A 14,988-nucleotide genomic window follows, 5' to 3' on the forward strand; every position below is an offset into this window, starting at 1 on the left:
AGTACAATCAGATAACCAATAAGCACAGCAATTTATCATAAGATTTCACATTGTCGCTCAAAACTTTAATGTGATCTATAAAATTGAGGATCAAATATACTCGAGGGGCAAATCGACAGTACAGTGTTGCTTAAAAACAGAAACTGGTTCTCCCCTCCCAAAACCCATTTTAACACCGATCCTTCTCTTCATATAGGTCAAGCCAACAAACACTCAGTATCAACACAGCATGCTCTGCTTTATAAGTTGTAACCGGTGCACTCTACTCCTGCAACCAATTATTTAACAAGTCTCATGCCATGATGTAGTGGTAGCTTCAAGGTAGCTTCTCATTTGCACTGCCCTGGAACGATTATGCGCCATATAGCTCTCCAAGAAGATTCTGAACAAGGTAAAAAGGTCAGTAAACATATAGGTAGTTCTGTGCACGAAAAATACACAGATATATGACAACCTGTACTTCCTCATTAGTCATCGAGGTAGTAGTAGGACCCGGCTGACTTCTGTTCCCTGTCCTTTGTAGAGTCCAACTTGTTTATACGTGGCCTATAGTTGGTCGGGTCTCTTCTAAAAGTAATGTCAAGATGCTACCAAATGCATGACAAATGAAAAAGTTAGTGCAGGGAAATAGATAAACCAATAATGAAGAAATCAAAGCAAATGCACAGATACAGAAAAGAGTTTTTATGTGCGAATCTATAGAGTTCTCGACTCCTGAAAATTAATGTTAATCATCAAGGTGTTAGTAAGGTCTTGAAGAGCCTGATCTGTTAAGAGTCCTATACGTTTATACACAGCCTATAGTTGGTTGGGTCTCTTTTGAAAGTGCCAAAGAGACGCTACCCAAAAACTAGAGCATGAAATTCTAGGTTAATACTCTAGGAACCAATGTAAGGGGTATTATCTATAGACTCCAGGTCAATAAAAGTTGAAGTGCAAATATAGTATTATTTAAAATGACTGAAGATTAATCTATGAGAACTGCGTACAACTGGACCAACAAAGAGCATACTATGTTTTTGGTAACAGTCCATATTTTGTTATCTTGCACTTACCGATAAGAATTTATTCATCCCAGATACTAAAGACTGTGGTGCATTGGCAGTACAGTCAATAGAAGCTCGCCCCTCATAAACAATGACCTTGTCAGCCAAGTATGTTGCCATGATGAAATCATGCTCAACAATAAATGCAGTTTTCTTCGCGTGAAGAATGAATCTCTTGATAACCTTTGAGGCAACAATACGCTGCTCCGAATCAAGATACGCACTTGGTTCATCAATCAGATAGATATCTGCAGGCTGAACATACACCGCGATGTAAGTATGCAGAAGCTGACAATCAATCCAAATAATATAGGGCTAGTGGTATGTACAGGCTCAGCGCCATTAAAAAATTAGGTATATATGGCTTCACGCATCATCATTAACTGGATACCATAGTATTCAAGAGGCGCAAAAATGAAAAGTAGCAGAAATAAAAGGTATTATGCTTGATATATATGAACTATAATATACTGTCAGCCAACCAAGCTCTGCATCATCACAACTTGCAACACACTCAACACTCTCTATTTGCCATGCATGGACAGGGGTCAATATGCATGCTCGAGTCAAAGTACATCGATACACAAAATGAGTACATCTATACAATTATAGAAGGTTAAAAAAATGCACCGTCTATTGAATTGGACCACTCAAAAAACAATATACGATTGGTTTTGTAGAAACAGACATTGAGACATGGATAAAAAAAGAAAGAAGGCTGATTCCAGACCCGCTATGTTGTAAATGACACTCAGGCAAGTAGTTGCGTCACATGTGACCCCACATACTTCTGTATCAGGAAAATCAATAATGACTCCCTCGGATCAAAGTACAAGTCATTTAGGATTTGTATCAGTCAAACATCTTGAGCTTTGATGATAAAGATGTAACAAAATACGTATTTTAAAAACATAAGATTAATGTTTACTAGAATCATTAAGAAAATACTCTCATTTCATAATATATAACAAATTTCATCTAAAATTGATATCTTGTAGGTAATCAATGTCCTAAACGACTTCAACTTTCAATCAGGTACAAATAATAAAAAAGGAGTAGGAAAACATTTGTGTAGTTGAAATGCAAGGAATATATCCTAGATGCAAAGTTGTGAAACTACTAGAACACATCTATTTTATTCCTGTAACATTATATTAGGCCAATCAAGGAAAGCATCAAGTAGACAAAGCAATGTATTAAACAGAACAACAATATTACCTTTCCAAGGCAGAGGCATATGGCAACTCTTTGGAGCTCTCCACCTGATAAATTAACAACCTCCTGGTCCATGAGTTGTTCAATTTGCAGTGGTTTCATTACATCAGACACAAACTGAGGGTGCATATAGGAATCCCGAATTTTCTGATGCAGCAAATGCCTCACGGTATTCTGGAATTTCGGGCTAATCTTTTGGGGCTTGTAAGACACATTGAATTCAGGAATTTCAATATCAGTTCCTTCCACTGTGTCTGGCTTCAACAACCCAGCCTGTCCAGACATAACAAATAAGGAACGTAAGACGACAAAAGTAGCACAGACCTTGTGCATTTTTTTCTAGCAATCAAAGGAATGCAGGAGTGAAGTCTTGACTAGCACAATACAATCAGAGAAAATAAAGTCTTTTGCCCCTCAACATGATCAACCTGAATAAGATTTTTGCACTCTTGTATAGCAAGCAAATATTAAACTAAGGCCAACACAAAAATAACACTGCAGACCAAAATGCAATCACATAAGATTTTGCAGCACCAACAAATTCACAAATAGCAAAAAGAACAATGACGTGTTCATGTGGCAGCCAGCAGTCAAGCACAGCGGTAACCGCATCTCGCTACTATAAAGCAACTAAACAGTACAAAGTCAGTGATATATGCCTGCCAAATAACAAGATTGATCTTCTGAACGAGTACAGGAGGTTGAAACAACTTCTGATATTGCAGATAAGACAACACAAGACGTTCCCAGGACTTAAAATCCCAACCATACCAGAGGGGAGGGGGTCTCGGAATGACTTTGAGCTTAAAAAAAGTTATATAAAGACGGCGGCCAGGAGGGATGGCATTACCAGCATTCTAATGAATGTAGTTTTCCCTGTCCCGTTTTCACCAAGCATAACAACAATCTGGGAATCAGTAAATTCACCCTCAACAACAGTAAGCTTGAAATTTCCCTGTGTTTTGCTCATAGTAGGGTACTTATACCGCTGATATGACTCAATCTCCTCAGCACTTTCTTGAGTCTCTGCAATCTTAAAGTACAACACTAATGTAAGGCGAACTTCCAAGATAGGATAAGGAGCTCAAGTTCCATCACAGAATAAGGATTTCAAGTAGCATGTGGATATGTTACCTTAAAGGTAAGAGATTCGTCTCGGAACCGAAGATTTTCTGTTGGAACAAATCCAGCCAAGAAAATATTGATACCCTCTCGGACCGAGAATGGCAAGGTAACCACACCATAAGCACCTGGCTTGCCATATAAACAGCAAATGAAGTCGGACAAGTAATCCAAGACACTCAGGTCATGTTCCACAACGATGACATAGCTGAAACAAACAGGCTGATGTTGACAACGAATTTCATTGAAAAAAACTATTGAAAAATCATGATAGCAAATGTCTTACCTGTTGGGCCTAAGCAAGGACCTAATGACTTGTGCGGCTTTCAGCCTCTGCTTCACATCAAGGTAACTTGATGGTTCATCGAACATGTAGATTTCTGCATTTTGCACAGCAACAACTGCTATTGCAAATCTCTGGAGCTCACCACCAGAAAGATCTCCTACATTTCGGTCAATAACTTGGTTTAATTCAAGGTCAACACACAGTTCAGCTTTCATATCCCTCTCATCCTTCTGTTCAAGTACTTGTCCTACATTCCCTTGAACAGCTTTTGGGATGTGGTCAACATACTGAGGTTTGATGATTGCCTGAGGAAATAAAGAGACAATCCAAAGGAATCAGAACAATTGAACATTTAAAAAACAAAAACTCACATGAAACTTCCCTATGTCCTGCTATCAGGTTCTTGGTATGTTATAAACAAAGGTATAGCAACAATTAAGGAACAAATGTGATGACTGTTTAAATTTATAAAGCAAACTACAAAAGTTGAGTGACAACCATTGTTATCTTTATAGTGCTGTAATCATCCATTGCTTGCAACTTTAGATGTAATACAGACATTGTTAAAAAATGCACATCATTGAACATGTTGTAGGGATTGAAAACAGGCAAGACCAAAGGGAGCATATGAAAATAGCCAGCGCATAGCAATAATCAAGTTGTAACAGTTACAGACTACATACTAACACACACTGCATGAAATACAAACAGATAAACTAAAGTGGCAAAATAGGACCTTCAGGTTATCTTCCAATATGCGTGTGAAGTAGTTCTGAAGTTCAGACCCACGGAAGTATGTAAGAATTTCCTGCCAATCGGGCGGGTTCTGCATAATTGCACAGGTAAAATGTCATCTTTTTTTAGGTCTATATATATGAAAGGAAAGAGAAGAGCCTTCCTCAAAGAAAAAAACACTAGTATAGAATCAACAAACAGGAAAATGAAATTAGGTATGGAGCAGATATCGAAATATACTTTGAAGCGCCCCAAGTTAGGTTTCAGCTTGCCAGCCAACACTTTAAGAGCTGTCGACTTCCCAATTCCGTTTGTTCCAACAAGGCCCAAAACCTGACCAGGCCTCGGGACAGGCAACCTGCAGGTGGCTAGATCAGTAACGCTCCCAAAGGGGCAAGCTTCAAGTCAGATTAGTAGGAAACATACAGATGACCAACAGTGCAAAAAATTATACAAACACCCCCAGCACTAAAATGAGAAGAGTGTATGTACCTGTGCAACTTGAAGGTATTAGGCCCATATCGGTGAGTGGTATCCTTTTCCAAGTCTTTTGGAAGGTTGATGATTTCAATGGCATCAAATGGGCATTTCTGCAACCGAGATTACAGAAGTGAGAAGCACATTATATCACATAGGCACATCATACACAGTTAGCTGGAGAAGTTAGAAGCCTACCTTTACACAGATACCACAACCGATGCACAGCTCCTCAGAAATGAAAGCGAGTTTCGACGCCGGAGTCACTTCAATGCAAAGCTTCCCTAAACAGTAAAACAGAATATTGTCATACAAACGATCCATGCTAAGCCAGAAACTAGATGACGTGCAGATCAACAGAGGGAAGAGAACAATATACTGTATCTGTTTCAGCAAAATGGATGGTATCGTATTTGGACACTGGACCTTCACATGTTACAGTGCGAACTATACATCCAGCAACATGTGCGAGAGTTCAATTTAATAATAATTCACTAAACAAGAGTTATTAGCCAAATTTCTACAGATGAAAAATCGACGCTTCAGCTGCTAGCAGTTCCGATTCCTCGGATCTTGCAAGGGGACCAACGAATCAACAAAAGCACTTTCTAACATCGAATTCACCACGCACGAACAGGTTTCCCGATGGTAAAGGCGTCTGCTGGACAGCCAGGCCCCCTGCCCTACCCCCGCCCCGTCCGCCGCCCCGCCCCTGTCCCGTCGCCGCCGCCCACCCTATCCTGTCACGCCGTCGCCGTCGCCGCAACGCCACCCCTGTCCTGTCACGCCGCCGCCGCCCCCGACCCGAACAAGGTGCGCAACGGGGGCAGGCGGTCACCGATCGCGACTCCGAGGAGGAGGCGGAGAAGAGGAGGCCCTCTTCCTCATAGAGGCGGTGGTCGGGAGCGAGATCTAAACCTAAAGTCCGAATCGCCGAAGCTACGGGGCGAAGGGATTTTACCGGTCTTGACGACGGGGCAGCTCTTCTTGCACTCCTGGCGGCACTTCTTGGGCTTGCACTTGTCCTCGCTGACGATGGCGATACGGGTCAGCCGCTCCGCCATCTCTTCTTGCGCCGCCGCCGAAAGAAGAGGCTCCGAAGAGGAGTGGGCGATGGAGCCAAAAGCGTGGCGGCGGCGGTGGGGAGGCGGGGGGTGTATCCCTTTGGAAGTGTGGCGGACACGTGCTCGCGGCAGAGGGGCAGACCAAACCCTAGGCTCGGGACCCGGTTTCGTGTCCTCAACCGGTTCTCCTCTCTACTCGGTTACTCCTATTTCCTTTTTTTTTTTTTTGACAAATACTCCTATTTCCCTTTCTTTAGTTTACTTTCCTTTTCTTTTCTTTGTCTTGGTATAATAATGGATTGGAGTTTTAAAAAATAACAATGGATTGGAATTCCCTCGGGACCTATTCTTAGATTCTTATCATCTATCGCTCTCCAAATTCCTTTCTTCATCAGTTCAACCTCGCAGCACACATCTCCAGAAATGACATGCCAGACTTTGGATTCGCCTCTAGAACAGATGAGTCGGCATAGTACTTAGCTTTCAGGACTTTGCCACATAGGGATTGTGAGGCGCCAACCTTGTTTTGCCTACGTTGTGAGGTTGAATGCATGTCCCTACTAAGCCAATGAATTGTGTGCTTGCCTTCATGTTCGTTCCACCAAAATCGACACACCATGCTACTAATCTGGTCAAAAAGGACTTTGTTAGATCAAAACAACCCATTGCAAACTTTGGGATTAATTGTGCCACTGTTTTAATCATGATCTTTTTGCTGGCCCACAGCTAAGAATTCCTTCCACCCTTGTATTCCTTTTCCAAATCTTGTCTTTTAGATAAGCAAACGTCCCTAGCTTTCTATCTATACACGTGCACCGGGAGCCCCAAATGCTTCTCATTCATTGTTTCCCATGTGACCTGAAGATCACACACCTCCTTTTTCCATTTTGCACCTTCGTATTTCGGTTGAAAAGGACTGTTGATTTTGTCTTATTAATCGTTTGCCCCGAACATCTCTCATTCAAGTCAAGGATGTCTTGAAGTTGTTGAGCATCACTCGTTCACACGAATCAGAATCAGTGAGTCATTGGCAAACAATAGGTGTGATATACTCGGTGCAGCCTGACATAATTTTCACTCAGGCGATCACCCCTCTTGCTATGCCCTCTGTAGTAATGATGTGAAGCCTTCCACGTAAAGAAGGAACAGATAGGGTGACAATAGATCGTCGTGTCTAAGTCCCCTCTCAAGTTTGAAGCCCTCTCTTAGGTCCCAATCACTTTTATTCTTGTAACATCCCAAAAATTCAAATCTTAAAATCACTCGCTCAAAAATATTTTCAAAATCTATTTTGAAAACTAAAGTCATCTGAGCTCTATTTCTATGCTCCCGAACTCGCACCCTCCTCAAAGCCATCAGAGTTGCACCTCTCTTTGCACCCTTCTTCCGCACGCCACCACGAGAATATCCCCGGTCGTCCCCCACTGTCGATGTTTTTTACCACAGATGAGCAAATTTGTATTTGAGCGTCTGGTCCGGATGATGTGCTCAGAGGACACAAGTGTTTATACTGGTTTGGGTGGAACATCCCTACGTCTAGTTCGCTGCTGCTCGTGTTACCGGTACTTGGTTTACAGTAGGAGTTACAAACAGGCGAGAGAGAAAAAGGATCCTAAGTCTTTGGTGGAGGGAGTGAACGGATGTTGAGAGCTCGATTGCTACTCAACCGTGTGCTCATGTCGTGCTTTTGTATTTTTATCTCTTAGTCGGCCCCCTCATAGGAGCGCACTGCTTCCCTTTTTATAGGCGAAGGAAAAGCGTGGGTTACAGAGAAGGAAAAGGAGGAGAACGAGAGGGAAAAAGGCTTCCAGGATAGCCGGGTCCTTCTCCTTCATGCGGGTCTCACTGATCCTATAGATGTCAATAGGGATGGCTCCATGTTGTGGCCCTATTCGTCACTAGCGCCATGCGCAGGCGTCATCTACCTAGTCATGGCATTCCATTCCGTCCTGGCGGACATCGTGGTGAACTGACGTGCCTGTCAGTGTTCGTATGAGGGTTAGGCAGAACAGCACCGGCACAGTCCGACACTGTTCTTGATGTGAATCCTCAGGTATGGCCCGTCATGGCCATGGGTTACATCGAGGCATGTCAGTCTCCTCTCTGATGTCAGAGTTTTGACCTAGGCCCATACGCTTGGACCTAAAGTGGTTGGCGGTGGTATGGGTCCCCGTCAGACGAGAAGGAGCCCACACCCAAGGAGTCAGGCGAGACGGAGCCCGCACCCAAGGATCGAGCGAGATGGAGCCTATGGCCTTAGGCGAGACCCCCGTGGCCTCGAGGTCAGGCGAGATGGGAACCACATCCTTGGGTCGGGCGAGACGGAGCCCGCACCCAAGGGGTCAGGCGAGATGGAGCCCCACGGCCTTAGGCGAGACCCCACGGCCTTGGGGTCGGGCGAGATGGAAACCACATCCTTGAGGTCGAACGAGACGGAAATCGTGTCCTTGGGGTTGGACGAGACGGAGCTCGCGCCTAAGAGGTTAGGCAAAACAGAGCCTCACGGCCTTGGGCGAGGCCCAGTAGTCTTGGGGTCAAGCGAGGCCTTTTAATACGTCTTGCTCCATCCAAGGAAGTTAGTATGGGATGTTAAGTTCCTTGCTTTGCGTATCCTTACTATCGATACCCGACAGTAGCCCCCGAGCCTACAGAGGAGTAGAATACTCCTTTAGAGGACTTTTCTAGATGGGAAGACTCTAAGGGCCTTGGCCTTCTTTTTGTAGCCCGTGGTGTGTCCTAATAGGATGGTGGTTCCCTTTTATCGTTGTTGGTCTTCTTAGGGGGCATGTAACCAGTAGGATTCAGGAGGTTGGAAAGATTTTTCTTGATTCTAGTCCCCTAAAATCCGATCGGTCCGTCATCGTACTGCGACCGCGCGTTCGGTCTCCTTGCGTGTCTAACTTTCCTCGAGCCCCCATGCGTAGCAGAGGTCCGGTTGAGGGTCGGCTCGTCTTTATGATCATCATCCCTCAAGCGTTTTTTGATAAAATAGAGGGGCTGAGCCATGCCACATTTTTCCTCGACAGACGAAACATGGTGCTCGATGAGCTGTTAATGGGCTAGTCCGAGTGGGGCCCGGCTCCCCATTCACGGGGGTCTGGCATGGGTCAGCTAGTGACTGACTCTAGATTTTTAGTGGCCAATCCATATAGTTCTCGGGTCCGTTTGACCGGTCCCAAGGGCTCGTTGCCTTTCTTCGAGAAAAGGCCATGAACTGGGAACCAACCAAGACTCGAACATAGGGCCGAGATGCCATGGTGACTCGTGCACCTGGGTACTGGCTGCTAGTGGGCCCTTCCCTTTCCACCCCTCGCTCTTAGGGTGCCCTAGGAGTGGCTGTGAACCAGTCGATGGGCCGGCCTTCGAACTCCTAGGCCTGAATGGGCCATAGGAGCATTTTCAGCTTTGTATCCCTCCTTACCTACGACGGTTCTTGGTCCATCGACCAGGTGAACCATAATCTGACATGTCCTTTGAGGGCGCGGACAGAGATTGCATGCGCCCGATCTTCGGAGGGAGATGACGTGACACGACACAGTGGGCACGTGAATCTAGGTGGATGGTTTCGCCTTCTTGCCCCACTCCACATTATAAATATCGGCCTCTCCCTTCATGTTTCTGCACACTAAAACCACAACATTACCTTCTCTATTTCTCTACCAGCGACCATTTAGATCTGCCGTGCTTGCTAGTCTATCGCTGGAGCCCTAGATCTATAGCCTCCGCTCCTCCACAGTCGCCTTTGCTTCTCCATAGCCACCTCCATCCTCCATGGATTCGTGGCATCACTCTGATGTTACCTATGTGTGCATGGAGGGCCTCATCAAGCGTGGTCTTCTCCAGTGTGAGGACCGATGTAGTAGAGTGGCTTGTGCATGGCTATGAGGAGGCGCCAGCAGCCACCTAACGGCTACGTCGTCTCCTTCACGCTCTTCCATGAGTGTGGACTCATGGTTCTTCCTCACCCATTCTTCCAAGATCTGCTGCATCCATTATCAGATCGAGCTAGCAGCACTTGAACCCCAATGGGATCCAGCACATCGCGACCTTCATCGCGATGTATGAGGGGTATCTAGGGATCGAGCCCTACTTCAAGCTCTAGAGATATTTCTTCTCCATCTCCTTGATGAAGGAGAGAGGTCGGGAGACCCCAGTGCCGATGGGGTGCGCGTAAAGTTCAGCTAGGCGCTAGACGAAATCTAGACGCTGACCCATTGCCTAACGCCTAGTTAGGAGTACTCGGTCCTAGGCGCTCCTAGGCGTTTTCCTAGGCGTTTTGGCAATATAGCCATAAATTATATATATATATATTATGTATATAACTATATATGTATATAACTACTATATATGAGTCACAGTAAGTATAAAAAGAGGGCCAGTAGACATATATGATTCCTAGCTTGCTTACTCTTGCACGTTCCTAGCTCCTGCAACACATTTTGACAGCTAGTAGTTAGTAAATTAGTCAATAGACAGCTAGTTGTTCATAAAAAAATAGAAAACACTAAGTTGTGACTTATCTAGATGATTTTAGTAGCCTCCCATCCATGAGCACACCATATCAGCAGCTGGTAATTACAATACAAGTGGATATGACAGTAATACAAGTGCACAACACAATTTATAAATAAAGGACAGCACAAGCACATAGTTCTTAGTTCAGGTCTCACAAATCACAAAAGAAGACACACAAACACAAAGTAACACAGCTGCAGTTCATAAGACCAGGGCATCACAAAAGGCTTCACTACTAGATGGAGATGGTCCAGATCATATTTCTTCTTCACTGTAGTACACATCCTCATCTGTCATACTCTTCTTCTTCAGACTCAAATTCTTCTTCTTCATAGAGCTCCCTCACTCTTGCACTTCTACGCAGCTCAAGCTATTCATCTGCTCCCACTGCCTCTCCAATGATAGACCAAGGTATCCATGTACCTTCCATCTCATCTTCCTCCCCATCTCTAAAGTCAACTAATGATGACAACAGTAGTAGTCTCATATTCAGTAGACTTATTTAGTAAATAAAAGACTTCACTGAACAAACACATGCAGATTCAGTCATACAGGGGAGATAAGTAGGGGAGGAGCTGCCAGCATGGGAGGGGAGAGGAGCATGGGAGGGAAGGGAGCTCACCTTGGGGACTTGGGGTGGCCAGCGGCGAGGGGTTCTAGTCAAGGATGAGCAGGACGGCGACGGCGAGTCGACGACGAGCAGGACCGGCGGCACGCGAGTTGGGGATGAGCTTGGACGAGCAAGGGAGGAGCAGAGGAGGACTAGGACTAGTGGGAGGAGTAGGACCGGTGGGAGGAGCATGACCGGCGAGGAGGAGGTCGTCTAGCGGGATGGACCTCGCCCGGCAAGGAGGACCGGCGGCGGGGACGACCAAATCTTACGTGGGGACTGTAACACCCCGGTGTTATGCCTGCATTTAGTCACTGCAAATCATGCATATCATGCATCATCAAGCATTCTAATCACACATGCCTAATCATGTAAATAACAATTGAAACATTGCTTCAAAACATTTGAAACATGTTGTGAAACCTGAATGTTGCATACCTTTGTTAGACTCGTTTTGCCCTGATTTTGCTTGCTAGGTTAGTAAAACATGTTTGGCTACTATTGTAAATCATCTAGCAATGTTTAGTTCAATTTTTGGAGCAAGGTTTGTATTCAAATTAATTCAAAATTTGGCTTCAAAAATAAATTCCCAAAAATTAGGGTTTTGAGTTAAACGTGGACTTTGATCTTACAATTCAAAATCTAGAAGAATTTGGCTTTGGTCATAAAAGTAAAGTTGTAGGGAATTAAATTCTAGCCAACTTTCATTTTTGGTACATTTTTAAAAGATGTCATTTTCTTGCTCAAAATAATATTTGAAAGATGGCATGTAAAAATTCCTTGAAAATACAAATGAAAAAGGCTTTTCCCTCCTTCGCGGGCCAGCCGCCTCACTTCTGGCCCACGACCGAAGTCGGCCCAGCTAGCCTCCCGCGCGCGCCTCGCCTCGCTCAGCCCAGCCCTAGCACCGCACCGCGTCTGGCCTGTCTCCGCACGCCTGCCTGCTGACGCGTCGCGCCGCGCGTCCCGACCGTGGCAGAGCTCGCCCGCCGCATGGCGGCCATGCGCCGTCGATGCCGCCGCGCATCGCAGCCGGCCTACGCCCGCGCCCACATGCCCGCCTACACCTACTGATGCCGGTGCGCTCGCTGGCTCACTTTCGCGCTACCTCGCCTCTCTGCAAGCACCGCGCGCCCGCAGCTCTGCCTCTCGCCACGCCACGCACCCGCCGGCGAAATCCGCCGCGGCTCTTCCACCTCGACCAGCAAGCACACGCCCGTAGCTCCGCCTTGCCCTCCTTCAAGTTGTGCTTGCATTTGCGCCGCCTGCGGAGCTCAGGTAGAGCCATCTCAAGCCTCGCCACGCCGGCCATGGCGCCGCCGTGCTCGGCCGCCATGGAAGGCCTCTTCCTTCTCTTCTCCAGCCCCACCTAGCTACCCTACCGCATTCGCCATCATCTCGCGCATCACATGCGCCTGCTAGCTCGCCCTGCTATGGCCGGAGATGGCTGCCGGCCTCGTGGCCGAGCCGCGCCGCCGCGCCAGCGCAAGCTGCCGTCATGGCCTCTGTCCTCAGCCTAGCCAGGCCGAGCCAGGCCGTGGGCCGACGCCTGCCGGGCTGTCTCCCCTCCCTTGCGCTCAGGCCGCGCAAGCCAAAAGTGGCAGTGGGCCGCCTAATCCGTTCGGGCCGGCCCAGTAGCGATTGAAGGAATTGTTTTCAATTTATTCTTTATTATTTGAAAATAGAAATGGTTTGCAAAATGTTTGGATACTCAAAGTTGCTCCAAATCTATTGAAATAAATTTTTCTAGGTTCCTTATCATTAGATCTACTAGGAAAAATTATTGCATGTCATTTTTGAAATACTTTTCTGTAGAATTTTATTTAATCATGTATATTGCTGATAACTTGAAAAATATGTAGAAAAATCTATAGGCTTCAGAAAAATATGATTCCAAGTTTGTTAATCTTCTTATGTCATGTATTTCCTAGGAAAAATATGTTTCATGCATGTGTTGTGGGAAAATTTTGAGGTGTAGTTCAAGTACCTTTAATAGCTGAATTTTGTTAATTTAGCTAGAGAGCAAACTTTGTATAAAACATGCATGTGATAAATTTTGTATAGTCATTGTATGCTATGAAGAACATAGAAAAAATACTAACTCTGTTGTTTGACACTTTTCACAGTTCAAAGTATTTTTATGTTCATAATCCTGCCATAGCTTGTGATTTTTGTGTAGGCTAATCCACTCATTCAAATACCATGAAAATCTGATAATAGACTACTTAGGGTAGTAATGTGCTATGGTAATTTCTAAGATTTTCTAAGTAAGAAAAATAGAAGTTGCTATTCAAACCTATTATTAATTAGGGTTTAATTAAGCATTGCTTTATGTGTTTAAGAAATTAGCAAAGCTTTGGTGTATCCTTGAAACATTTCATAAGATATGTTGACTTAACATATTAGTAGTAGAAGAGAATGCAGTAGATAACATGTGCTTGTAGTATATTTTCTTGGATGATGTTGACTACCTTGCATTTAAACATATCCCTTGTATTCATCTCATCCGATGCACCGATTGCATAAGCACTTACGCACATTGCATCATACAGGATCGCAAACTAAGAGCCCAGTCATCATACTCGAGGAGCCCGAGGAGCAGTTCAAGGTGCAGCCACAGGAGGTGCCAGAAGCCGACAAGGAGGACGTTGAGGAACTTCCGGAGTGCCCAGATCACCGTCCGAGCTCCTTCGAGAGAGGCAAGCCCCGGAGCATTTTTCTCCCAGTTTGCAATGATTTAATTAAATGCTTTACTTTAATTGATGCCTTACGTTCAGGAGTTGTTTGCAACCATTGCTGCATTATACCTTGTCTACCTTTGTTATACTATATCCTTGTTACCCGGGTATCCGCAGTCGAGTCAATGCTTAGCTGGCTTAGACCGGTAGAAATCAGGTGATTCCCTGTCACCTGTGAGCTATAGGTGGTTACCTGGATCTGCTTGGATGACTATGAAGTCATGGTATAACTAAGTGTTAAATGAAGTTAAGACCGGACGGAGACTTGCAGAGTTTTGGACTGTAGTGTTTCTGTCTGTGTCGATTAAGGACCGACCGTTGTTGGGCCTCGAGTTATGTTGAACGCATGCCTTACATTTAGCTAGCCGAATAAAGTACCTTCCGACCACGAAGCTGGGAGATTTTTTGGGCCGAGTAGATTGCCCGCAACGCACTATGCCGGAGCAGGTATGGTAGGACACGGGGGCGGGATGATAAGACCAAAGTGCAGTCGGTCAGCCCCCGGGTACATGTGGTTCCTGGCAAACTCGAGATACCTGGAAAGTTGACTCGGTGATCAATATCTCACTTTAGTGGGTGAGTGAGGTTTGTGTAAGGAATAAATCACCAGCTGGTTAGGAATCGATTCGAATCGCCATCGCTCCTGGATAGTGAGCACTTGACTTGAGTTACTTCATCGTAGTAAATGTTTATGGAACACTTGGATAGTTATAATGAATATGACAGTATGGAAGTTGTTTAATGATCATTGGTTATCATTATCTGCTTAATCACATGTTTACTCTAGTATAGGTGCAAATCTAGTCGACAGGTTAATAATAATTAACTTGGCAATAATGCTTTTAGAAAGGTTCTTGAAATGCTAAAAATGCTTCTTTTGCAAATGAGTCAGCTACCCTACTATAAAGCCCTTCATAATCCTTGATGTCACTTATTTTCGGTTATGTCGGGTAAGTCTAGCTGAGTACCTTCTCGTACTCAGGGTTTTATTCCCACTTGTTGCAGATGGGAAAATGTATTACGGCTACTATATCAACTGCCTGTATCCTATGATGGGTGATGCTTAGGACCATGGGCATGGTCATTCCTTACATCTCGTCTGATGCTTTTGTTGGAGATGATCATTCGCTGGCACTATATTTGAACTCTACGTGAGTGTGTGTGTGTGGTTTGAACAAAT

The 14,988-nt window shown here is 45.0% G+C and overlaps 1 protein-coding gene across 1 annotated transcript; it reads right to left on the minus strand.

Annotated features, from left to right (window-relative positions):
* Positions 1–12: 12 nt before the first annotated feature.
* On the minus strand, positions 13–6,093 carry LOC136535305 (ABC transporter E family member 2). Its single transcript, XM_066527602.1, has 12 exons — positions 5,843–6,093; positions 5,080–5,165; positions 4,897–4,994; positions 4,645–4,762; positions 4,406–4,495; positions 3,670–3,974; positions 3,396–3,591; positions 3,112–3,294; positions 2,265–2,534; positions 1,056–1,301; positions 455–587; positions 13–382 (listed from the first exon to the last, which is right to left on the minus strand). Exons 1-11 carry the CDS (start codon positions 5,943–5,945, stop codon positions 468–470), a joined length of 1,815 nt encoding a protein of 604 aa, XP_066383699.1. The 5' UTR covers positions 5,946–6,093; the 3' UTR covers positions 13–382; positions 455–467.
* Positions 6,094–14,988: the final 8,895 nt, after the last annotated feature.

The sequence above is a fragment of the Miscanthus floridulus genome, unplaced genomic scaffold (genome assembly GCF_019320115.1).
Source record: "Miscanthus floridulus cultivar M001 unplaced genomic scaffold, ASM1932011v1 os_2659_1_2, whole genome shotgun sequence".
Taxonomy (NCBI): Eukaryota; Viridiplantae; Streptophyta; class Magnoliopsida; order Poales; family Poaceae; genus Miscanthus; species Miscanthus floridulus.